A 27,069-nucleotide genomic window follows, 5' to 3' on the forward strand; every position below is an offset into this window, starting at 1 on the left:
AAATTTTTATCCTGGGACGATCAAAACTGCTCAAAGATGTTACTATGCTACTCCCAACTACAGATTCTTTGTCCTGCTTTAACTGAAACTTATACATACAGAATGGCGCAAAGTGGAAAGAGCTTTGTAACAATACTGACTTTTCCGACAATGTCAGTTGTCTAATCACCAAATTATACATTTTCTGGCAGAATAGTTCATTGTACTTTTCTTTTTCCCAAGATGAACATCTTACTCCAAGGACCTTAGAGAAATGCTATCCTCTGAACTCCGGACTGTGTCCGTGCTCTCTTCTGTAGTCTGGAGGTTAACTGTTGGCTATCAGTTTATGCCTACATGTAATGTTGGCTTTGAGATTTCTACTCATTAAGTTTTGTTTCATCACAAGTTCATTGAGATTAGTAAATGTTGCTTTATTTCTTCCCAACAGTGGATTCTGACAAAGCTGGAAGAAGCAAGAGAACCATCTCCGAGCCTGTGAAGAGGGAATGCTGCCTGGAGGGACAGCAATCCGTTATCACAGTTCCCTTGCTGTACCTTCTAACCCCTGTGGAGAATAGCAGTCATTCCAGGGATCCTATGCTTTAAATGCCTTTAAAAAAAAATCCGGAATCAATTGGGTAAACAGCTATGTGATTAAAATACTAGAAGGTCCATTTAGTTTCCTAATCTGAATCATGCATCTGGTTATGATTCTTTTTTATAAAAAGAAGTGTTTTTACTTCAGGGTATTCTCAGGAGTAGGAGACAGATTGCTCAGTCTTCATGTCAAACAAAATGTGGTTTCCCAGTTAACACTGTAAACTTCTCTCATCTTACTTTGTCTCCCGAAGTGACGGGAAATGATCAGATTAAGCACTGCCTCAGTAGTGACATGAAAACTTTGGTAATTTCTTCAGAATCATGAAGTTCTTTTTACAAATAAATATTTTGGTATTTTCCTTATTTTAAAAAAATGGTTTGGATTATACTAAAATGCATAGTATAACTGTGAAAAACAATCTTTTTTGAGATTGGACATAATGCCCCTTGAACACAGACTGAGAGGCTTTAAAAACTGAGTATTGTACCCAAAAAAATGGTACAATCCCTCCAGATCTTTAGAGCATTGGAAATATTTCCTCAGGGAAACCCCATGGATTTACCCAGTTTGTGTTGTTAATAGACGGTTGTGTTTAAAGTAAAAATTTACAGCCTTAATATTGCTTACCTTCTGTTTACTGGTAAAAGAATTTAAAAATTCAAAAAACAGAAGCTCTTGCTGGCATCTTAGCGCTAATGAATTATGCTCTGGAATAAAGAGCTCCTATCATGAGTTAAAGGACAAACCCTAAAATCTAACCAGTAACCCATCCTATTGTTTTGGATTAAGAATTTCAGGTTTGCCTACTCTGTAGTTATTCAGTGAGAAACACTTACTTAAAAATACAGGCTCATCGCTACAAAAGTTCCAAACTCCATCACAGTAAAAAAAATAAGGTTACAGGTTTTTTTCCCTCTTTGGTTTTAATCCAAGATCTTTGCTCTTTACTATTACTGGACTATTTAAAGTGAAACAGAATGATTGTCCATTTGTGACCTATAAACAGAATGTCTTAACTGGTTATTGAATACACACTTGTTCAGTCGATATAGTAATGTTACCAACTTGTCATAAACTGGTGTTGAAATTGAAGAGTCTTGTTTGGTCACTGGGTATTTATTCTACAGGTTTGTGAAGTCTCTTGCTTTAATGTACAACCTGGAATGAATAGCATGTGAGTCTGTACTGCAGCTGTTGCTGCCCGAATCCTGGTGTTGTTACCATATGATTTCACAGAACACATTCATTGATATTGGTGGTGTCCCCCAGAATGATTTCTCTGCTAAACAAGTTGAATCAAAAGATGACACATCTCAAATTGTTGTAGTTATGTCTCCCTAAGATGACCTTTCTTCAAGGTAAGGCGCAAGTTTTCTCTGTTGCTGAGCCCCTCCAGGTTTGCAGATTAAACCTGCAAGGAGAGGTAGTTAGGTGTCATCTCTGTATCTGGAATGTCGCTTTTCTGGCACTGCAGTCACTGCCAATAGTTAAATACCTCATTAGTTACTTCTTTCATGATTTCAGAAAAATTAGATTCATAACTCTTCAGGTATGCCATGGCAAAGTGCAAAAGTAATAGCATAGCGATTCTGTATCTTCTGGCAGCCGGCAGGATGGGTTTTATAACTGGTGCACATACATAGCTAATGTGCCTGTTCTCCTTGTTCCTGTATCAATAAAAACCGAGAAATAGCTCTTGTTCCTTATAAATCATGTGCCTATCACCTCCTCCCATCACTCTGACTGTGCACTAGAAAGACACAGGTTGTTCTAGGATAGTCTGTGTCTAAACAACTATGAAAACTAGGAACACTAACCACCATTGACATAGACAAGACATTCACATGACATTTTATAATTTACAGTTATGTGTTTGAGTCAGTAGTCTTTTTCAGAATCTTTTGAGAAAATCAACCAGGAATCATAGTATTCAGATTTCTCCAATAGTGTTTGTGTGTGGCGGGGGGGTCTTCCCTGGCATCTGGAGTCCTGGGGTTTTCCATGATTTCTATCATAATCATCTCCTTTCAGTGAATATCACTCTGCCAGTATCTAATCAGTTAAAAGCATCCACAGGTTGGTGCCCCATTCCTACCAGGTTTTTTAAAAAAGCAAAAAAAAAAAAATGCTCAACCCTGAATTTCCTGTACTTTGGATCACTGTGTTGGTTCATTCTTTAGCTCTGCTAATTGCTCCCTTGTATAGGCCTCTGCATTAGAAAGATGAAGACAAAACGCATGTGCCATATGTACTTATAGGTGTCTAAAACTATCAGGTCTGTCTGTGCTCCAGGCTTTTTCTTTTGTTTACCTCTGAAATCCTCCGCAGCAGTGTTTGTCAAATTATAGGTCTTAACCAGTGGGTCATGAAGTCACTCTAATAACTAAAGACAATCATAGGAACAAGAGAACACATAAGAACAAATACTCTTTCTGTTTATAATTTAAAATCATATTTTAGTGTTAGATTTTTTAAAAGTGAATAAAAAGCCTGAAAGACTAGGTCTGTCTGGAACTGCTGGAACTGTGGCCATGCCCACGGCTCCCCTCCCTGGAAACAGGGTGGTTTGAGTTGTTTGTTCTTAGGTAGTAAAGAGCAGGCTCAGAGCACAGTGGTCACCTTTAGGACAAGAAGTCAGGAGAGCTCTTGTTCTACTGTATGAAATTTTTTCTTCCCTTTCCTCGTAGAAAAATCTATGGAACCAGAAACGGCATAGACAATTAACTCGACAGATGACACCCGAAAAGACCACAGACTGTGGTAGAGGTCCTTCACACAGGACCTCTAACTCCCATCCGCCTTCTGTCTGGCTCCTCATGCAGGTGGCAGAGATCCTAACAAACCGGTAGCCAACCATTATTGTAGAACTGGAACTCACCTGCTGAGGTGTGATACAAATACCAGTACATTTTAACTAAAATACTGCATTCATTCGTTTCCATAAGACCTAAGTAGAAAAGGAAGACTTGCGTTTCTTATATCAGATTAATCCAAATTCATCAGGCTGTTTTCCATTGGTGCTGCATAGAATCACATATCCTTCCTCACTCTATAAAAGAACTAGATCTGCCTGATCTTCTGGATGTATTTTTGAGTTTATACTTCATTGTTAATGCTAAAGCATCTGAGTGTACACTAGTTGGCTAGATTATGTTTTTTTTTTATGATCTGTTGTATGTAGTGTAGAGAGTAAGCACTATACCCAACAGCATGACTTCCCCCACTGACCTAGAAGGTGGTGCCTTGTTAAATAAGAGGGGTCTGTGTCCTATCAGAAGCCCTGCTAATGTTTCTTCAATTAAAACCTTTTCTATATATTGCCTTTTTTGTAAAATAATCTCATGTCATTTAAAAGTATTTTTACTTTAGCATTAAAGGTTCTTAATTTTTCTTAAGCATTATATCATTCTTTAAAAGAGGAAAATTTGATTTACCCAAAGCTTGACACATAAGAAATGTAACTTCAGATTTACAGGTCGATATGAGTATTTTTTTAAAATTGAGGTTTTTTTTTAATACAAATATAAATTTGAGGTGTAGTTTAACACCTGCGTGATCTCTATCAAATTGCCTCGATTTAAAACCTGTCACTAAATACGTTTCTGTGACGGCAGTGCTTCCTTCTAGTAAACTGTAGCAAGGACCCTCGAGGCTGTGAAAGTAAAAATGTCTAATGACTAGAAGTGTCAGCTACAGCGGAGCGGGATGAAACCCTCTGTTCATGATGTCCTCCTGCCACCACTGTTTAATTGTCTGTATTCAAGTTGCCAGTGTTTTTTTGCAGAAAAACATTTCAAAAAGCAACATACTATAGCTTAGAAAGAATATTCTCCGTATCAATACACACAAGCCCACCAATAATTATAAATTATATCTAGGACTAAATTATATTTAGGACCATTTTTTTAAATGCTCATCTCTGTATACAAGTATATTACAGTTAATGAAATTTGGGGGGGAAGGTGTGCTTTAAAAATACCTTCTTGCTAGTTTTTTAATTGTACAGTTCCATTTCTATGCAATGTCCGGACTAGTGTCTAACTATTTTTATATTGACTTAATAGCCTGTGCTTCTTTGAAATGTTTATTATTATTTGTTCAAAACATGACCATTGGTTATTATAGGTTTTAAAGTATTCCTCATTGCATCAGTATTTCCTTTTCTATTCCTAATATCTCTTGTATGTAAACATGACCTAATTATCTATTACACTGTGGTTGCCGAAGTTTTGTGTATTTTGATATAGTCTTAACACAGGCATTTCAAATGAGGTTCTTATTTTTAAAACTAATCTTAGTCTTTTTCTTTCTAAAAATTGGCTGGAAATACTAACACTTGAAATACTACTTATTTCTTGGAGGTGGTGATTGCATGCTAAAATGACTACCCAGTGTAACCATATGTGAGTCCAATAAAGCTTTCTGGTCTTCGGTCTGTTTTGATTATTAAATAGAACCACGAACATTCACCTTCTTTTTCCTGTCTAAAATCTACCTCTCTGTGGCCCAAGTCCCTTGAAGAGATCAGTGTCCTTACTTTTTAGTTGAAGTGGATAGATAGCCTTCTAGCCAAGCATGCTCACCATTGACTAAAAGTTTGAGGAAATACCTGGTGAATGGTTAGCCACCAACTTCAGATGGCTAATTTTTTCTGGCAGTTGTGGTGAGTATATTTTAAAAAGATAGACTAAGGGATAATTTCTGCACAACTAATTAATATTGACAGAAATCACTGACTCACTCCTGATATGGAGAGTTAACTTTGCTGTAACTGAAAAAGGTATTTATTACCACCCTTTGATTTTATTTATTATTATTATTTTATTTTATTTATTCCACACTTTTCTTGCCTTAAAGTCATCAATTTGTATCAATCAAATTTGTTAATAGCTCAATGCTGGAAGGTACTCAATGTAATGATATTTCGTTTATGTTTTAACAAGTAAAGCTTACCTGAAGATTAGAGTGCAGAGCTAAGCCACTAGAGGTCAGGGAGTGGTGGCACACACCTTTAATCCCAGGACTTGGGATACAGAGACAGAGGGATCTCTGTTAGTTTAAGGCCACCCTGAGCTACATAAGATTGAATCTGTCTAAAAGAGAAACAGCTCACACAAAGGTGACCTTTAATCCCAGCACTAGGGAGGTAGAGACAGGAGTGATTTGGCTGAGTAGAGAGAGGAATCTAAGGTTTGGTGGAGACAGTTTACAGTCTGAGGATACAATCTGAGGACAGGATTGCCCCTTTGGTCTGAGCATTGTAGAGGTAAAAGGTCTCTAGTGCCTGGCTGCACTACTGCTCTGCTCCTTCAGCTTTCACCCCCTATCTGACTCCAGATTTCCTTTATTCAGACCAATTAGAATGCATGCTACGACTTGAAAAGAGAATCCCACATTGCTTAACATCCTTGATTCTGAGTCTGTTGATATGCTTCTTTTTAGATTAATTGGATAATGAGACTAGTTAATCACCTTTAACCATTGGTAAATGTTTTCTTTGATTTTAAATATCTTGAAGAGCTATCCCTTTGTCTTTCTCTTGATGATTACATGTTTAAAATAAAATTTAGCATCCGTCTGTCCAGTTCATGTGTTAAGATTGGCTTTCAAAACCTAATGCTACTTTGGTAGAATGTGTTTACCCTTGGAATGTTCCAACAAGTTGACAATCTGAAGGTCCAGTAACTGGGTATAAGAAAGGCTTAGTTCAGCTCTAGGAATTTAACCATGGGGTTCTGCAACAGATATAGCCAATCTGAGAATGTTTATACAGACTCAACTAAGTAAACCTACAGTGACTGGAGGCATTGAGACTGAAAATGCATAATAGTATACTGACCCTCTGGAACATCCAATCCAGCAGTGCACCACCGAGAGGTTACTGGCTCACTGGGAACTGCAGCTTACAACTGCCCATCATCTCAAGAGAGTACCAGGCCAAAAATTATTAGCCTGAGAAAGGATCAAAATTCAAAGTACAGTTCCTCTTGGATATATATCACTTTCTCACTGTTATAAAGGCTAAAGCCTTATAAATTAGAGACCCTTTGAAAATTTCTGGGAGGTAGATACACCCTAAGTACACACATACCTCCCAATGAGCAGTGGAAACAAAGCCATCCTAGGCCTTCAGTCTGAACCACTCTACTTCCTGGGGATCGGGATCTGCTCTGTTTACTGAGCCAGCTATGAAGGATCTCCAGCATGCAGAGATGAATGAAGACTTACTTCAAAAGGGGGGAAACAGGAAAACTGCTGAGTTGTTGATAAGACTGTGGCATTTTTCATTTGAATAGAACCATCCACGAGCTCCAAGAAACACATCATCATCAGTGCTCTTGGTAGAACAGTATATTCTCAGTATCCAGAAAGGCACAGTGTACACAGTTCAGACATAGCAGATTTGTGATTACCACCAGTTTTGGCAAGGCTTACATGACATTTGTTAAACAAGTTATGCTTTAGCCATTCCGTAAGTTTATAAAGACCTGACCATACGCATTAAAATACACACATGCACTATCTAAAGTCCGTTTCTCCTCTTGGCGTAGTCTTCACCACCAAATTGTGGCAAAATTAAATTAGAAGATGGGATAATATTAATTTGGCTTAGAAAGTTGACAAGAATAGAACTACTGTTTTGTTTTTTTCTTTTAAGAAAACTTTGCTGGGGGCTTGCACAGCACCCTGGGTTCCATCCCAAGCATCGCATAAGCTGATCGTACTGACATACATCCTAGCACTTACTAACCTGTAAATATCAATGTCAAATCATACAGTTTGAGACCTCTTGATGTCAGGAATAATTAGCAACGGTGAAAACTCTCCTGCTCTAATTAGGCTATATATATGAAGACAAGAGAATCAGAAGTTTAAGGTCATCCTCGACTGTACTATGTTTGAGACCAACATGGAATACATGAGACCTTGTCTCAGAAAAGAAAATAATCTTAGCTGAACACCAACAATTCCAACAAACACTTGGGGAGTCCAGGCAGGAGGATCAAGGCCATCCTCAATGACACAGCAGATGCGGATTGGAAGCCTGCCTGGGTCACTTAAGGCCTTGCCTTTAAAAGTAAAAAATTAAAATAATAAGGGTCGGTGGGGGGGGATGCATAGAAAGTCTTTGGTTGTTTGGTACAAATGTTAGATGAGGGGAAGAAATGTAAGAAATATCTTTCAAGGTTTATTTAAAAAGCATTAAATCTATTAAGATTTCTTAGTCACCTGAATTAATCCTAGAGGTCTGAAGGCATGATCTGTAAATTAACAAGTCCTCTCTGTTAGTGATTGAACATTTTAGTTTAAGAGGGGGGAGGGGCGTCACAGTAGCCTTTGAAATTCTATAAAATACCAAACTCAGAAATTATGCCTGACCTCACAGCCAAAAGGTAAGTAAAGACAAGAGTTGATGACAGTTAAAAGAGTTGGTAGAGCAAGTGTCCTTGAGGTTACACTATCCATCTCTGTCCCTGTGGGCTACGTAATGTCCTTGGAGCCTGGCCCGGAGATCACCCTCTGTCTGGGAGGAGTGGGTCACAGCATTTACACCAAGTTGAATTCCCGGAGGTTTAGTTGGAGGATTGTGTCTTTGACAGCAGCAAACACAAAGCGGATATTCTCAGTGTCTGTAGCACATGTGAAGTGAGAATAGATGACCTTCTCTTTGTCAGGGTTCTGGTCTTGATACAGCTTCAGGATAAAGTCCCTGGCGGCTTTGACATCTTGCTTTGGTCCTGGTCATGAGAGGAATAAAGATACAGACTCACCATCATGCCCTCCCATAATCCATTTTTATTGTATTTTCTTATTTCAGATCCTTTTTATTTCATACCTAAGGAAAGGTTACCTGGAATAGTTATTATATTTCATATGAATCTATAAAATGTTTTAAAAATATTTTAGGTTTTACGGAGTATATATGCATGTATACATACATGTGCCCAGAGAACAATTCCATGTTATCGTCGGGAATACTATGCATCTCCATTGACAAAGATCTTTCTCTGGCCTACAGCTCACCAACTAGGCTAGACTGACTGGCCAGCAAATCCCAGTGGTCTGCCTGTCTCTGTGATTATAAATTCTCATTATCATGCCTGCTTTTTTAGGTGAGTTCTAAGGATTGAACGTGGTCATATACTTGCTTCCAAAGCAAATGTTTTTACCAACTGAACCAGCCATTCCCTTGCCCAGTGTTTGGTCTTTTTTAAAGTGTCTACTGGTATCTAAAAATTGTACTGTAAAGTGATTTGTCTAAAAATAGTGGCCTAGTTTTGTTTTCTAACCACTAACTTGTACAGACAGGCAGCTGGGGGCTGGGGGAGGGGGGTGTGGCGCAGAAACTAATGTCATTAGTTTGGTTTTAAAGCCAGACAGTTTGAAACTATACTGCCAGAGTGTTTAATCAAAGGAGGAGTATGCTGAAACACTTCACATGGAATGCCAGTTTCAAGAGTGTGCTATTTGAGACGTCTTGTGCCAGGAGTGATTAGTGAGCATGAGCACTGTCCTGTCTTGAGCAGGTTACATCCATGAAGATTCCAGCACCCCACAAAGCAGCGTGTACTCTGACTGAAGCTGCAGGAGCCAGCTCTGCCAGAGAAAGCTGAGTGAGTGCGTACGCAGCAGAATGACCAGGCTGCCAGGGCAACAGAAAGGGGTGGCACCCTAGTGCAAGCTGTAGATAGATGCAGAAGGGTTTCCTAGGTGAGGCTCCCAAGCTGGGGCCTGACCAGTCAAGTGGAGTAAGCCAAATGAGCTGGCAAATGTATTCAGGCCCCAGTGGCAGGTGTTGAGGTGAAAACACTATGAGAAGCATAATTTGAAGGAGGAACATGAGAGCCATCAGAGAGGCCCCCAGAAAGCTGGGGAGTCAATATGGCTCGTGTGAGAGCCGCATCCCCCAAATACTTACCTGTGTATTCTGGGAAATAACTAATTAGATGGGAGTACATGATTTTCTCTTCCAGAAGATCCTTCTTGTTTAAGAACAAAATTACAGATGAGTTCAGAAACCAGGGGTAGGTGATGATGGTTTTAAACAAGGCTTTGCTCTCTTCCATACGGTTCTAGGGAGAAACCAAGTTAGGATTAAGTCAGAAAGAAAAGCAGGACTTGGAAACAGCATGCTAGGAGGCTGGGTACGTCCATCAGTCCTCTCCCCTTAGGGTCACTGTTCTTATAATGGCAAGAATGCGGGCCCATCAGACCAGCTACCGTTTGCCCTTCCACCCTGCCCCTCCCCAACACACCTGATTTTTCTCAGCATTTTTGGAGCACTAACTCTTCTCTTGCCCTAAACAAGGTTCTTGTGCAAACTTGTGCCTCAGGAGTATTGGAACACAGGAGGCCTGCTAGACTGGTCAGGACAGAGATAACACTGCAGAGCGCCATAACCATGCTTTACAAATCGGATGTTGTCCCAGTTTCCCAATTTAGTGGATGACCACAGCATCCCAAAAATTTAACTTTCCCAAGTCCATAGAGACATGAGTCATGTGACAGTTATACTCATGAACAATAATTTTAAACAACACGTTTTTTTTCCCCCTAAGGAAAAAAACAAGAACTTTCCTTTAGAGGAAGAAGCAACCCTAAACCATCGACGCTCCGCACATGCTCCAAAGGGATGCACCATGATTGTACTTCCCTACAAGCCCACACCTGGGCATTCTCCCACTCTGAAGACTGGGGTCCAGAAAGTTATTATCAGAGAATTAACTCATTCACTTTTAGAGATTCTCTAAAGTCTAGAATTATCTTAATCTCCGAAGGAAAAAAATCTGTAGGCAGAATCGATGGGTCCAATGCATACGTACAGGTGGAAGGAATGGGCAGGAATAACAACCATCTGCGTGCTCTCCAAACTCCTGTAATTCCTATGACTTTTGTAGGAGAAACGAATATGTTTAATTTCTAAGAATATTGGTCTGGGCTCTTGGTGCGCTGAACACACAATCCTTTGACTCTTCTGAGAAATACCACAAGTAACTCCTAAGAATTCCTATTTTTTTTATGCTGAGAACTGTCTCTTGAAATTCCTCTTGGGAGAGCTACAGCAGCCGCTATTACTTTGATGGCACAAGTAAATGCGTCCCCCCTCCCCTAATTAACTAATATAATGGAACTCCTCGGAGAGAAGCTTTCACTCAAGAGGTACAAGATATGATTTGTTCATGGGCCAATGCTTAATCCTGGCAGCACACTGATGGTTGACATCCCTGTCCTTGAAACAAGAGCCAAGAAATCTTGCATACATTAAGAGGACATTGGTATTCCTCAGAAAATAACCTTACGAAGTGACCAACAGTCCTGGTCACTTTCTGTCAGAGCATCTAATGGAACTAGAGCCAGCCAGCACCTTGCAGCTTTGCAGGAGGCACAGTATCTGCCTGAACTGTGCCAGCCTCAGATGCCTAAATGAGACTTTGCAGGGGAGTAAGGCCAGATGCAGTCTCGGGTGCTGCTCTAATCTCTGAACTGCTCCATGTGTGGGCATCCCTGCTCTGACAGCTCAGCTAAGAGCCTAGTTTGGGAGCGGCGTTCTCTGGAGGCCGAGGGTCCGCTCAGATGGTGTCTGTTAGAAACAGACTGGGCTGGGCATGATGAAGCCACAGGTTCAGTCCACACGATGGCGCACAGGTATAATCCCAACACTTAGGAGGTGTAGTGGAAGGCTGGAGGATAATAAAGTGAAGGTTAGTTACCCTTTGCTTCATAGTCAGTTTGGGGCCAGCTTAAACTGGACAAGACCCAGTCTTGAAAGAGGTGGGATGGGGGAGAATTGTTAGACAATACTGTATGTATTAGGGTCTCTGAAGGGACTTGGAAATGAAACTACCCCCATTGGAACCCAACAAATATAGCTGTAGCGCAGGACCCAAAAGGCAGTAATTTTTTTTTTACCAACATGCCACCAGCAGTAAGAACCTTAGCTTTGTGTATGTAGGTTGGATTTTTACATGGTTTCTAAGGGCTAGCTTGGTAAACTGGGCTCTCTTGACCCAGTCTGCTTTTTCCTGTTTTCTACCCTTCATGACCCATGACATTTACCTGGGGGAGGGGGGGGACTTTGTGAACATTCTTACTCTCAGACCATAGCCACCATCAGTCAGTTAAATCAGAGTCTGGTATTTGACTCAGGAAATGTTCCTTGGGAAATTCTGGGCAACTAGTTTGGATCTAGGGTTCTGGTCCACAACTCTCAGTATGCAATAGGCTGCACCATTTCAGTTCGTCACACAAAGATGAAGTCTCTTCTGGTTGGTTGGTTTGTGCTTTTTTAGTTGTTTGCTTCTTGTCTTGTTTAATTTGGGTTGTTTTTTTTTTTTTTTTTTTTTAAGACTATGGAGGCTTGGCTAGCCAGGAACTCTCAGAGATCTGCCTGCCTTCGCCTCCTGAGTGCTGTGGCACCAAACCTGGCTCTGAAATCTGATGAGGTCTGTCTCCGGATGTATTTTGCTTTTAAGTGACATGTGACAGTATTTAAGTTGCAGGGAACTATGGACATGGGTCTGCAGTACACCAGTCGGCTGCATTAGTAACAGACACCTGAGTGCCGGCTTCTAGAAAACTGAAGAACTAAGACCGTCTTCCACAGTTACCACCCCACCCCGGCAGCATACCTCATTGTCACACTCAGCCAGGACCTGGTCATATTCACTCAGAGCAACCAAGAAAATGATGGAGGTGACGCTCTCAAAGCAGTGGATCCACTTCCGTCGCTCAGAGCGCTGGCCACCAACATCCACCATCCTGCTCAGTGGAGAGAGATGGTCAGAGTTGGAATGAACAGCTCCGGGAAACGGGATGCAGGTCTTTACACCACGGAGTTAGTAACCTTTGCGGTCTTCAGTGATTCGGAGGGAAGGGGTTCTTAAGGTTAGTGTCAGAACGGTGCTGCCCTGGGCAGTGGGGAACCATTGGTGGATTCCAAGCAAAGGACTCAGATGGAGCCTTCCTGGGGATGCTGGGTAAGAACCTGCTGCGGAAGTCTTTACTCCAGCAGCCCACACGGAGTCCTAGGGCACAAAAGGGACAAAGGCAAGCCATCTTCCTGGGACCTCTTCTGCAGGTCCTGTATTTAAATGTATGATTTGTATTCTGTCTTTCAGGACTGTGTGTTTATGTGTGCGTATGTGACATGCACATGAGACCGGGGACCTGAGGCCAAAAGAGGCCATTGGGTCTCCTGGAGCTGGAGTTACAGGTAGCTGTGAGCCACTCGGTGGAGGTGCACGCATTTCAACCCAGTCCTGTTGGGACTAATTGAGTCCTGGCCTTGAACTGCTCTTCCCTGTATAGAGCCTTCTAGTTAAAGTTACTAGAAGCTGTGCCTAGCTAAGAGGATCAGAGGATGGGATTTTCACCTGTTGGCCATTGACTGCAGGGTATTTAAGCCTCCACGGTGCTATTAAAGAGGGGCTTTTGGTACCAGTGTTGGAAGGTCTGTGTGTGGGTCTGTCTCTGCGTGTGTATTCTCAACCTCCAGCCCCTTGCCAGAAGCTCACAAACTGGGTTCTAGTGCATAGAGCGCAGACGGGGTCCCGCGGTGCGTGGCATAGTCCTGTGGCTCTGAAGGCAAAACCTGGCCACCAAAACTCTGGCAAACTCATTCTGAGATGCCTGGGAGGTTGCAAGCAGCCTTTGGAGTTGAAAAGGTTTAAACCCACTGGTCAGCTAGGGATAGAGCTCCCATTAAATGAGACATGAAGAGTATTTTTATACCACCCTCTCCACGTGACAACGCTGAAGGAGAGCTAAACAGAACAATAATATTGAACTCAATGTGGGAGGGCTAGACAGGTGTGCAATGATCGTCGTTAGAAAGGATAGAGGAATAATAGATACACGAGCTTTGAGGGGTCGGAGAGGAGGCTCAGGGGTTAAGAACTCCCGTTGCTTTTCAAAGGGCCTGAGTCCAGTCTGAGCACCCACATGGTGATCCATTCCCAGGGGATCTGATGCCGTTATCATCTCCAGTGACTCCTGCACACCTGGCACACACACACACACACACACACCCCTCAGGACATGTCCCCTGAACAGACTGACCCTTAAAGGCCTCTGTCTGGGAGACAGACTTACCGGAAGATGATGTTCTCCAAGTCAAATGGATACTCTATGATGCCAGTGGTGGGCACCCGAACACGAAGGACATCCTGTTGCGTTGGCACGAAAGAGGGCATGGCGATTCGGTCAATGTCAGTCAGGTAACTGTGACATTAAAGAGTTGAGACACTGAGGCTCCGTTGTGAGAAAGGAAAGCAACCTTCCTTGCTCAAGGGAAGTCCTCCCCGACCACAGGGCCCCCACAAGACTTGGAGGCCAGCAATAGCATGCAGAGGTGACTATGCCAGGTCTCGATCCTCCCAAGACCATTCTGAAGGGGTCAGGACTCAGGTAAATCTGGAAGCCTGAGAATGCAGGCCACCCCATCCCAGTTCCCAGCTGCATCATCTCTGTGGCCATGAGAGAAGCAGCAACCTAGAGACCAAGGAGGGGGTTACGATACTGGCCCCTCACCTGCCAGACCCACCCACTTGCCTCCACCCAAGAACATTAATAAATAGACATTGTTCTCTGAAGTCTCCGATCAGTGATAAGAACAGCTTCTATGAAAATACGCCGTCGTCAAACAGGACATGAAACAATTCTCTCAAAATAAGAGCATTTTCCTGTTAAGAACCCTGGGAAGTGAGACATCTAAAATAATCCAAAGTTCGTCTCATGGTATTTGGTATTTATATGTAGTAAAGTTCTGACTTTAAAATACATGTGGGTTTTTTTTTCTAAAGTCAAATAAAAGAATGCCTTTAAAATACACTTCACCAGGGAGTGTAGCTCAGTTTTCAGAGTACTTGCCTAGCATGCACACAGCACTGGGTTAAAGCCAGCACCTCTTACAACATGGTGGCGCATGCCTGCAATCCCAGCACTCAGGAGGTAGAGGTAGGAGGATCAGAAGTTTAGGGTCCTGCGGAAACACATGGAGAGTCCAAGGCCAGCCTGGGCTAGAGACTGTGTCTTCAAACAATCACTTAAGTCCTGAGGTCTTTTGTGAATTTTAAGTCCTCAGTAGCTGGGCCAGTTATCCCACTAATTGCCATGGGATCACAGCGTTGGTAACCAAATAGCTCAACTTTTACTCACTAGCTCTTACTATACCTAATTTATCAGTTCATCTTATGCTGTGTCTGTATAGGGAAAAACATAGAATACAATGCCATCATCTGTGATTTGGGGCATCTGCTGGGGACTCTGAAAGTGGCCCCAAATTATGAATGGGCCACTTTCATAAGGGAGACACACCACAGTGATGGGTTGACCAAAGAGTGATTAAAACAGCAGACTGTGCCGCTTCTGAGATTAGAGGGCGTTGGTTGGTAGCCACATAGCCCTCGGCATGCTATCTGGTACACTCACCTGGGCAGTATAAATGCAAATCTAAGCCAGGTGGTGGTGGCGCATACCTTTTTATCCCAGCACTCGGGAGGCAGAGGCAGGCAGATCTCTGTGAGTTTGAGGCCAGCCTGGTCTACAAGAGTGAGTTCCAGGACAGACACCAAAGCTACACAGAGAAACCCTGTCTTGAAAAAAAAATGCATATCTAAAAATGCAGACATTACTAGCAGATGACAGAGAACCACAGGCCTGAACCAAGAAAATGCACAAATAACTTACGCCATACACCATCAACCTTTTATTCCCTTTTTTTTTTTTTTTTGCTTTTTTCGAGACAGGGTTTCTCTGTGGTTTTGGTTCCTGTCCTGGAACTAGCTCTTATAGACCAGGCTGGCCTCGAACTCACAGAGATCTGCCTGCCTCTGCCTCCCAAGTGCTGGGATTAAAGGCGTGTGCCACCACCGCCCGGCTCCCTTTTTTTAAAGACAGGGTCTAGCCTAGGGTCACAGGCTGGCTGGAGATCCTCCTGCTCCTGCCTCCCCAGGCTGCTATCCCAGGCCTGTGCCACCACACCTACTGACTCTCAGGACTGGCATCTGTCTGCCTTTATTAACTGCTGTTGTCTTCTGTATAATCCGTTTACCTCCCCAGCCATCCCGCCATGCCTCCCAGTGAACTTGCTTAAGTTTTCATGATTTCCACTGAACTAGTCCTACAGCAGTTCTGGTAAGCTTTCTCCAAATGGGTGTAAACCCACAACATGGTCACAACACCAGCAACAGCAGGCTGCTTCTGGGAGGGAATGGGGGTGGGGAGTGGCTGAGAGCAGCCCCTGACTCCCTAGACTTTCTTCCTCCCTTCTCCATTGCCAACGTCGTGGCTTCTTTTCTGCTCCTGACATAATGTTTTTTTTGCTGATGTAGTTGGATCAGCTGTTCCAACCTGGAATGAATTGCACACTGCCTGGAACGAATGTCTAGGCAAGGTCACTAGAACCACATAAACTAACCATGCCTTTCCTGACAGCTGTTTTGTCCGATTTGAGCTAGCTCAAGAGAAGGCCAACACTTACGAGAAATCGGGTGTTTTGGGGGTGGGGGTGTCATGGTCCTGGGAGGAGGGACAGCGGTATGGAGGAGGAGGGGAAAAGATGAGCTACAGAAGTACAGATAGCAACCCAAGAAATAATCTGTGCGCTCAGTCACCTACTGGATGACACACAGTCCCAGGGGACTCTTAAGAAAGGGAAACGTTGCAATCTTTCCAAGGTGGTGTACAATAGAGATTTTGGTGGGATGATGGTTTAAAGCTTTATGGATCCAAAATACGTAAGAGGTAGGACTTTCTGAAAGGGTCAAAAAGTTTTGTGTGCTGGTCCTGCAGATACTGATGTCTACCACTAGAGGGTAGCACAAGACCAGTGGCTGATTTAAGTTAAAGCCTACACCTACCTGCCTGTGGTTTCCAAAGGAGTACCTTTGGAGAAGAAAGGGAACCGCCAGGGCAGGTGTGTTCTTCGCTTAAGTTACAATTCCAGCACCAAAACTTAGATACATTCTGCTAAGGGAATTTCCAATTTAATTAGGTGGGCAAAAGTGGGTACTGACCCCAGGGTACATACAGGAACCCAGAGAAAATTAGGAAGAAAATGCTGAGAGTCAGAGCCAGGGGTGGGGAAAGACCACCCCCTTTCCTCAGAGCAAGGAGTGCAGTCTTGCAGAGTTGGCCTAAGAGCACTGTGGCTGCGGCAGTGTCGGGGCGGAGTACTCACTACTTAGCCGAGTCTGACAGCTGGTATTCCCGCCTCCTGTCGTAACACTCCTGGATTCCCGGATCCAGCCACAGCTGCTTGATGGCTGCCACCTGGTCTCGGGAGAGTGCCGAGACTTTGTCTACTTCCACTTCTCTGATGATCTGGGCATTTTCCTAGTCGAAGGAAAGAAAACATTGCATTAAGCAAAGGCCAAGGCTAGCAGATGTGGGGATAATCTTGCCCTGGATCCTGGGTGGAGGGTTCCGATAGGTATGGGGCTGTGCGCAGCAAGTCCTCAGAAACTGGTAGACTGCGTGGAGCAATTTGATTGCACAGTCTGGGGAGGTAAACCGCAGATGACACCAGGTCTGCACCTCAAGTCCAGCGATACTGAGGCAGCTGCTCAGACGCAGCCCTCAATAGTGAACAGAGACATGTCTGCGGTGCTGTCTGCTCATTACAACATCTGTGTAGCCAGTGTATACACTAACGGTTGCATTGGTGGCGCAGTAGGGTTGTGTGGTAGAAGTGCCCCCCCTCCCCCCACCCCCCCCCCCCGGGTATAAGAACAGGGGCAGACTATCTCTGAGAATGAAAAATCAACGCCAATTGTCAGCCGGATATTTTTCTCTTCCCTAAGTCTTTTTATTTTTCTTTTTTTTTTCATTTTATTTAATTCTTTGAAGTGGATTTTACTTTGCAGAGCAGCTTTAGGTTCAACAGAAAGCTTCCACTCAACAGCAAGTTCCCACATTCCAACCATATAGTCCCATGAATCACTGCGCACCGAGGAACCGCTCCCAAAGCACCTGCTTTGCACACTAATCTCTAGACTGCGTTGATTACACAATTATTCCTCTATTATCACACTAATGATTACAGCCGGGAGCTCTGTGAGAGCATACACCCAGTAAATATTTCTCATTTACAAAACCAGCACATATCCACCTCACAGGAGCCTCTGCATCTAGTCCTCCCACTGTTGTTAGTCAGAGAGAGTGATGGAGGCCCTGGAATCCTCCACACCTGCAGACAAGGAAGAAGAATGTGGACCAGTGGGCAGGAAGTTCTGTGAGCAGGTCTACGCGGAGAAGACATCACTTCTAGAGAAAGATCATGAGCCAGGATTGGTCAAAGTACCCACTGAGTGTGGAGGAGGCAGGGATACCTGGCTTCTTGGACTCACATGGAAAAGGAAGTGGATCTGGGTGAAAGCTGAGCAAGGACTGTCCCACTTACAGACTCACGAAACCTCTTTGCCACGGTGACGCCTCTATAATTCTAACGTAGCCAGTAAAACTACAACTGGTGACCAAATCCAGCCCCCGACCCAGTGTGTGAACAGCCGTGCCTGTCACACTGCCTCCTTTCACGCTGACCACAACAGTGCCAAGTTGCTGGTCAGAACCCAGATGTGTAAGGCTTTAAACACCCCCATGGCCATTCACAAAACAATGCTTGCTAATCCCAGAAACAGCTGGATAACTAAATGCATCCACACAGCACACTACTGTCCCTCGATTCCTGAATCCGTCATCCGGGGTCTGCTTTGGGAAGGAATCACTGCACTGGGTCCTAACGGGTACAAGAATGTGACTGGAAAACACCTTAAGCTGTTCTCACATTCAACCTGACGGTCCCACAGAGAAGATGCTCACAGACGTCCAGAGTGGGGGAGAACCATAGAAAAGTGAACTCAGTGAGTATGAGGGGAGAAGGAGAGGAGGAGGGGAAGGGAGGAAGAAAGAGAAACAGAGAAGAGGGAGAAAGGGAGGGGAGGGGTATTCTATCTATACAAATGTATCCATCCACTCTAAGACTTCCAAAGAGCAATGGCCTGCCAGGGCTAAGTTAGACTGGGGCCTTGTCCTGGGACTAGAATCCTGGAGCGAAATGAAACGAAAGCACCACCCAGCGGGAAACACTGAAAAGGTTCTCATTTTGATTCTTTTTACAAAATATAGAGAATTTTCTAACTTTTTCACTTGAATTACTTTTTAAGGAAGCCATGGCGGTGTGTACTAGTTGCCCAGAGGTTTAATACCAAACTGCTTGCTTTTTATAAAGTCTTTATGTTGTGTCAATCAGTTCAGGGCCAACGAACATGACATCCCAGACATCATGCTGACCTCAGCGGAGGTGGACACCCCACCCCAATTCTACCTAGACTACTAGAAGCCAGTGACCTGCCTCCAAAGAGGACTTCTACACAATTCTAAACCATTCCCATTTCTTGGATGTTGTGAAATATTTGTTTGATGATGCAAAGATGTGTTGCATTCTTTTATGCTGCATTTGTTTAACTCTGAAGCTGTGTTGGTTTGCCGTCTAAAACACCTGATTGCTCTAATAAAGAGCTCAACAGCCAATAACTAGGCAGGGAAGAGAAATAGGTAGGGTGGGAGGTAGAGAGAATAAATAGGAGGAGAAATCTAGGCTGAAAAGAGGGAGGAATAAGAGAAGGATGACAGAGGCCAGCTACCAGCCACAAAATAAGCCATGGAGTAAAAAGGGAAGAAAGACATATAGAATTAAGAAAGGTAAAATCTCCAGAGACAAAAATCATAGTTTAAGAGAAACAGGTTAAGTTAGAAAAACTGGCTAGAAACAAGCCAAGCTAAGCCCGGGCATTCATAAATAAGAATAAGTCTCCATGTATTTATTTGGGAGATAGATGGCAGACCCCCACCCCAAAAGTAAAACAAACCAACTACATCCTAAAGCAGGTTTCATGAACAACCAACGGCATATGGAGGGAAACCCCTCTGTTGAACAATTGCAGCTAGGCAGAGCCACACTGAAGAAGCAGCATTGAGAAGCACCAGGCCAGAGCCCGTATCTGGACTTCTCGGCTTCAAACCCACCTTAGGGCCAGGCACAGTTCCAGAATTCTTGCAGATACTTCTACTGCTTCTAAGCATCTCCTTCCTCCTGGACATGCAGCAAGAAAACCCCCTGGCCAGGGGAGCAAAGGCACTGGAAACTGGAGCTGGGCAGGAAATGGCATTCCAGCCATCCATGGCCCTCTACGCCTGGCAGCCATTGACAAAACACGGGGATTCTGGTTCCTGCTGGTCCCTTCATGTCTTCAGTTGGGTTCGTCTCACTGTTCCTGACACACAAACCGGTTCAAACTGGCTCAAACCTGTTACGACTAGTTCAAACCAGTTCCGACTTGTTTAGACCTGCTCAAACCGGCCCCAACCTGTTCAGACCAGTTTAGGCCAGTTCAGACAGGTTCAAACTGGCCCCGACTAGTTTGACCAGGTCCCAAATGGTTCAAACCAGTTCTGACCAGTTTAGGTTGGTCCCGACCAGTTCAGACCGGTCTAGGCCGGTTCCGACCGGTTCCAACCTGCTCAAACCGGTTCTGACTGGTCCCAACCAGTTCAAAGCGGTTTCGACTGGTTTAGACCAGGTCAAACCGGCCCCAACTGGTTCAGACTGGCTCAAACCAGTCACGACCAGTTTAAACCAGTTCCGACGAGCTCAAACCAGTCCCACCCGGTTCAGGCCAGCCCAAACTGGCCACAACCAGCTCAAACTGGTTCCGGCCGGTTAAAACCGGTTCAGACCAAGTCAAACCAATCTTGATCAGTTCACGCTGGTTCCAACCGATTTAGACCAGCTCAAACTGGTTACGACCAGTTCCAAACCAGTCCAAACCAAACCGGTTTTGACCTGCTCAAACCGGTTCTGGCCAGTTCTGACAGGTCCCAGCCGGTTCAAACTGGTCTAGGCCAGGTCCGACTGGTTCCAATTGGCTCAAACCAGTTCTGACCGGTCCTGACCAGTTCAAACTGGTTCCAACTGGTTTAGACTGGTGTGGAGCAGACTATGTGGGTCTTCCATGTCAAAACATTTCCACTTTCCAGGGCTGTTGTCAGCACCAGCAAATATAACATGCTTAGCTCAGGCCTGGACACAGGAGACTTTCAGCAGAGGCCAGCAGAGGGCACTGGATCCCCTAGAGCTGAAGTCATGGACCACTGTGAGCAGCCTGATGTGTCCTTAGAAGTTCATGAGGGCTCGCAGCTCACAGGTCCTGTGTGTGCTCTGTTCAGCTAAGCTTCCTTCCTTTGTGTTAGGAGAGGTCACTTATTCTACAGTGATTGCTTTTTAAAAGTAGAAAATTTTATGGTTCCAATGTATTGTACAAGAAAATAAATTAAAAAGAACATCATCACACAAAGTGAATAATTATTATGTGACATTCTAGAGTCTATAATGAGCAGTGTCTCACTTAGTCATTACAATCCTAGGGAAGTTAATAACTTAATATCCCTACATAAATGAAGACTAGTGAAGGCAAAAGATAGTGGAACAGGGCTCAGGCCATTAGCAGTCATACCATGCTCATTTAAATATATTAATATTTTAAAAAGAGGAAGGAGTGTGGAGATGGTTGCCTATTAAACCCTTTAGGCTGAGAAGAGAGTCATAGGTGCTAGGCCTACGGACGTGTGACCAGAGAGTTGTTTTTGCACACCATTGCTCTGCTATACTCTAGTTCTTTGGAGGACAAAACTCAATTTCCCTCTTAAAGGAGAGAAAGAGGTCTAGAGAGATGGTGTATCAGTTAAGAGCATTACTGCTCTTACAGAGAATCCAGTTTCAGTTCCCAGCACCCATATCAGGCTACTCACAATGGGCTGTGACTCCAGCTCCAGGGGAATCCAGTGCCCTCTTCTGGCCTCTATGGGCACCTGCACTCACATGCACATACCTACTCACAGATATACACAATTAAACATAGAATTTTTCCTCCTCCTCATTCTTCTGCTAAGAAAGGAAGAGGCATTCAGAGATAAAAGAGTGTTTCTACAGGAGTGGAAAAGATCTGTACGGGAGCTGTTTTTATGCAGAAGGCTTTGAAATACTTTCCTTAAAAGAGGGCGGAAAGTCAAGGTTAGCAGCACACAGCCTGAAGGCACACCCTTGATGTCAGCCCATACAGTCTTTAACTCTTTCTCTAAAGAGTATGACTGTGTGCTTTTCTTGTCTTGTTTGTTTTAGATTTCTTACGTAGCCCATGCTATCCTCAAATGTATGTTCTTCCTGCCTCTGCCTCCTGAGGATATAGGCAGCAGGCACGCTACGCTAGCACACCTGGCTCAAGAAAGAGTCCTTCCGACAGTCACTAATGTGCATTAGCAGTTAACATGAACATCGGTATCAATATGTTTGCAGAAAAATAAGCATCAGCGACTATCAGGGACCATAAACCGTGCGGAAACGCAAGAGCACTGGGCCACAGGTCACATTCTTATGACTCATGTCTCCATCTAGTGGCCTCTTCTGTAACTGCACGTACCATGCAGTTAGCTTTGTACCCTGCGCCCATAAAGTCTCAGCCAAACTGCAGGGCTAAGGACTACATTGCAGTCTCTCTCTGAGGTAATACTAGCCTAATGACCCATACAGTCTTATCCTTTAAGGAAAGAGGGGAAAGAACGAGTTAGATTCTAATGGAAGATATTCCGTTGGGGCCACTTCTGAAGCTAAGGAAACAATCCCCCAGATTTGAGGGCCTTGGAGGACCGGCTTCTATCAAATCCTCTGAGGTGTTTGAAGGTGATGAGAGGGTCCACTAGTGGTGAAGTACTTGAGGTACGGGGATGAGAAAAGCTGTCCCTAGCGCTAAGGCCTCAAGGCTCTACCGCTAGCTTTTGCTAGCGGTAGTAGAGCGGCCCGTTTCTTTGTACACTAGGGCCTGTGAGTGGCTGAACTACTCATTTCGGAGGATTTACATTGTGTTCCTAACAATTGTTTCCCATTGCTTCTCTTTCATTGCAAAAAACACACTCACATCCAGGCAGTAGATTACATTACCCGCCACCTCCGCTGCCATCCCTGCTCAGTGATGGTTTCAGCCGGGTGGGTTCATCCTGCACATCAAAGCTGGCGTGTTTGAAACTCAGATGTTGCAACACATTCAGAGAACCCTCCGCCGACAATTCCACCCCCACCGCCTTTATTTTCTGGTGCCTCACTTTTTCCAGTCTTTTCAATAGGTTGAAAAACTCCTAAGCAGACAACAAATATGTGGGTCACAGCTTGCTTTAATAATGTGTTTTGGAAATGGTTTTAATCCTGGATGCATGCTTGGTGGTTGTTTTCCTTTTGCAGTGAGAACCCACAGGCATTTCGGCCTAGGAACGGAATGGAAGAAGCAGGGAGGTTCTTGTTTCCCAAGGACCCCTAGTCCTCTGTTCGGTGGAAAGCCACCGCCACCGTTCCTCCCCAGCCCTGCAGGCCTCAGAGCCCAAGCCTTGCCCTCAGGCTAGAGAGGACATAAAAAGAGGTGCTGACCTCTGGTAGCAACCAGCTTTTCCTCTGCTAGCTCTGCTCACTCCTGCGGAAAGCAAAACCAGCTCAGAGCATACAGCTTTGAAGGGGCCGAAAAGCTTTCAGAGAACTCAGGGTGTTCTGCAGTATGTGAGGCTGGGGACTGCCTTGGTCAAGTCCTGGTTGTGGTTAGACAGAAAGCCAAGGACCGGGCTGACTCACGCCCATGAGGCTGTGGTGTCTCCAAAGCCAGTGGAAAGAGACCCCATCGTAGCTGGACAAGGTTAGATCAGGGTCTGGATTTAATTAACAAAGCAATCAAAGGCTCATCAGGACACAGGGCCAAATAAAAGTACCAGTACACCGAGTCTGAAGTTCAGACACATAACGAGTACTTTTTAAATATGAGTATGGCCCCTTGCATTTAATAAAATTCCATAATCTAGAATATGAGTTCAAGTCACTGTGGTAGAGACACTGAAAAGTTGCTTGCTCAGGATTGGGGGCTGTTTATCAACAACAGCGGTGTTGATATCCCCTACACATAATAACAACCAAAAGTCATACATGTTGATATGTTCATATTTAATATTTAATGCTACTTAAAAAGGCCATAATGGTAAACTTTGTTATATATATATATGTCACTTTTTAAAACAAGAGGTAACGGGTAAAGAGGCTTACAACCCCTTTCCACGCTACCTGGGAAGCTGAAGTAGGAAGATTGAGCATTTGAGACCAGGCTGGAAAATATTGTGAGACCCCACCTCAAAAAGAAAGTTTTTATCATTATGTGTGCTGTGTGCATGGCTAGACACGAGGCACCTCAGGGCTGCTGGCTCCTTGGAAGGGGATTAACAGTGCTCATCTGACTCTCAGGGAAAAAACAACATGGCATACTGTGCCAGGGGAATAAACAAACCCTCCCTTACTTAAGTAGTTTTTGTCAGGTTTTGTCACAGCGATGTGAAAAGTAACAAATTCATAAGTTTGGTACCAGGAGTGGGGTCACTGCCATGCTAAACCTGACTGTGTATTTCTTAGACTTTTGGAACTGCTTTGGTTGTGAGGGTAGGGAGCTGTGGGATAGAACCTTAAAAGCCACAGAATTTTGTAAGCAGAGCATAATGGGCCATTGTGGCATTAATTTGGAAGACCAGAATACCAAGAAAAATAGGGGCCCTGGAGGGCCAACTCATGAGTTTCCGAGGGGAGCAAAGACTATGCTATCCTGGCAAAAACCTAGCTGCATTCTGCCATGGCCTGAGAACTTGCTTGAGACACTAAATTCAATAATAGTAGCGGCCTTTTTATTTGGTGGGTGAAATCTCAATACAGGAGAATATTCAGGCTGTGGTGTAGTTACTACTCGGTGCTGTGTTCTGGTATACAATGAGAGCAAGACAGCAACAAATGTATCTGAGATTGGAAAAATGTACCAGTTGGTGGGAAAGGAGGGAGTTTATAGTCAAGGGGTATGCTGGGAAAGTGGCTGTAATTATCAAAGAGATTAGTGACATAAAAGAAACTATCCAATCAGGCAGTGGTGGCTCATGCCTTTAATCCCAGCACTTGGGAGACAGAGGCAGGTAGATCTCTATGAGTTCAAGGCCAGCCTGGTCTACATTCCAGGATAGGCTCCAAAAGCTACAGAGAGAAACCCTGTCTAAAAAAAAAGAAAAGAAAGAAAGAAAGAAAAGAGAGAGAGAGAGAGAGAGAGAGAGAGAGAAGACCTTCCATTCTGCAATCAAATAGTAAGAAAGATCCTGAGGGCAAGATCCCATCCATTAAAGGCTCCAAAGGCTTGTGACTTACAAAGTTATTGGAAAGGAAGGAGAATGAGCTGAGAAGGCCACCGATTATGTTCTCTGCTTGACAGCCACAGCTTAGTGAAGTGTTTCCCTAGGGTCAGCTCGGAAGGTATGCAGGCTGCTGCAACCATGATCCAAGGGACTGGGTTCCATTCTGAGCTGGCAGCAGAATATGGCGACATCAGGTGGTGGGTTTAGCACCTCCTTCTGATAAGTTATGTTTGAACATTTGATCCCCTATTGGTAGTGCAGTTTGGAGAGGTTATGGAGCCATAAGGAGGCTGCTGGAGGAAGTATGTCATGGGGTTGGGCTTTAAGGGTTTGTAGTCTTTCAGCACTTCCTGTTCTCATTCTTTACTTCCTGTGTGTGGATGAAAGACGTGATCATCCAGCTTCCTGTTCTAGCTGTCTGCTTCATCGTCTTGGATTTCCCCTCTGGAACCACAAGCTAAAATAAATTCTTTCTTCTCCAACTAGCTTTTGCTCATGATATTTCATCACAGCCAGAAAAACACAACTAATACACATTATCCGGGTGGCACTTGTTTCATAGGCATGGAAGAAGCAAGAGGGACAGGGCCATGGAGACGCCTGCCAATGTGCAGCATGGTTGAATTCATTGCAAGGCAGCCCTGAGGATGTGGGGGCGTGAGGATGGCCATGTCTAGGACACCTATGCCTCGGACTCAAGGGGTCGTCAAAACCTTGCTCTGATATGAGTATTGATGCTGACAGTGTGTACAGACAACATCAGTCACAACTTCTTCCTACAGGGTGACTGCAGCCCCAGACTGCTCCCCTCCCAGAGACCACCTCCTGATATGAGCCAGCCTGCTTCCTTGTTCAGCCTCGTCATCCCTGCCATGACGGTATTCTCAAACTGCGAACCAAATAAACTTTTCCTTAAGCGGCTTGGACCTCCGTGACTTCATCTTCATCTGTATCTATATCCCTCTGGGGACAACTCAAGACACTGAGGCTGAAGCACAGAGTAAGAGATGAGTTTGGGTCCCCAACGTTTCAGTGGATATCATAAAGCACAGCGCCTCGAAATCCACACTTGTGTTGGTCACCACTGAGTCCACCACCACAGTCCAGTAAAGTGACAGCAAACTGGGGACTCTTAAGACTCTTAGTTCGCATAAGCAGTCTTTACTTGTGGTGTAAATGAAGACAGTAACCGCGGTTTCTTCTTGTAACCAGCACATCAACAGTGCATCCCTAAACAGCTGGCGTGTGGGCACCGAAAGACCCAAGACTGCTAATGAAAACAAGTTGATGTCCTTTAAAAATCCTGCCTCAACACGTGAACTGGTCAGTTCTGAGTCGATGCTGACCTTTGTTTTACCCGCTCCCCCGTGCAGCTCCACAGAAGCAAGGCCGGGGGTTAAATATAAAATAAAATGGATCTTTATCCTTAACCTTTAGTTTTTAACTCCAGCCAAACATTTCTGTCATTTAGAGAGCGCGATTTGCTCTTAGATAAAGGGTTTTTCCCCCTTCCACAGAGAACATGTGTAGCTTTTCTGGTGACATCAAAAGCAATTAGAAGTGCTTCAAACTGATCGCTTGGCTTCCATTTCAGCGGTGAGTGGTGGCAGGATGATGTGATGAACTTCAAAAGCAAAGATCCCACAAGACCACCAAAGCCAGGGAATCCAGGACCAGGAGCAACTGGTCAGCCTGACATCTCCAGCCAGCCTGCAGGGCTAAACCTCAAGAGGAGCCAGGGGAGAGCGCACGTGCAGATTCTAACATGCCCACAATGACTTCTCATGTCACCAAAGAAAAGAAAGGAAAAGAAACAATGTCAGTGCTCTCTACTGTCACCCACATCACCCTTACTGGACTCTTTCTTGTCTTGCGTTTAAATTAGTCTGATGCATGTCCAAATGTGTGTGACTACATATATGTGAACACGTATGTAGGTAAGGGTTTGGTTCTGGGTTCAAACTCAGGGCACATAGCATACCAGGCAAGTGCTCTACCAAGTCCATAACCTTTCTTTAGTTAAGGGTTTCCGACTACAAGGTCCTTGTTTTATCCTTTTTTTAAAAAACAGAAATCTTATAGCATTCTCATTTCCCTCTCACTTAAAAACCTTATTGATGTATAATTTCAATACAGTTTACTGATCTGAAACATCAGTCAATAATCAGAGTTGTACAACTCTCACAACTAACTTTAGAACATTTCTATCGACCCCTCGAAGACCTGCAGTAATC

General features: G+C 44.1%; 2 protein-coding genes across 2 annotated transcripts in view; one reads left to right on the top strand and one right to left on the bottom strand.

Moving 5' to 3' along the window:
- The window catches only part of Vps13a (vacuolar protein sorting 13 homolog A), a 197,239-nt gene extending 192,439 nt beyond the window's left edge, over positions 1–4,800 (top strand). The window contains exon 72 of the mRNA XM_041661420.1: positions 431–4,800. Coding sequence (XP_041517354.1) covers positions 431–481 — 51 coding nt within the window. The 3' untranslated portion in view covers positions 482–4,800. The remainder of the gene's footprint in view (positions 1–430) is intronic.
- A 2,126-nt stretch (positions 4,801–6,926) lies between these two features.
- Positions 6,927–27,069, bottom strand: part of Gna14 (G protein subunit alpha 14) — a 144,505-nt gene continuing 124,362 nt past the window's right edge. Inside the window, exons 3-7 of the mRNA XM_041661238.1 lie at positions 16,764–16,918; positions 13,676–13,804; positions 12,214–12,343; positions 9,504–9,657; positions 6,927–8,322 (exon numbers count right to left, since the gene is read on the bottom strand). Of these exons, the coding sequence (XP_041517172.1) occupies positions 8,132–8,322; positions 9,504–9,657; positions 12,214–12,343; positions 13,676–13,804; positions 16,764–16,918 (759 nt within the window). The 3' untranslated portion in view covers positions 6,927–8,131. The remainder of the gene's footprint in view (positions 8,323–9,503; positions 9,658–12,213; positions 12,344–13,675; positions 13,805–16,763; positions 16,919–27,069) is intronic.

Source organism: Microtus oregoni, unplaced genomic scaffold (genome assembly GCF_018167655.1).
Source record: "Microtus oregoni isolate MIOR12 unplaced genomic scaffold, Mior012 000012F_ref0000307, whole genome shotgun sequence".
Lineage (NCBI taxonomy): Eukaryota > Metazoa > Chordata > Mammalia > Rodentia > Cricetidae > Microtus > Microtus oregoni.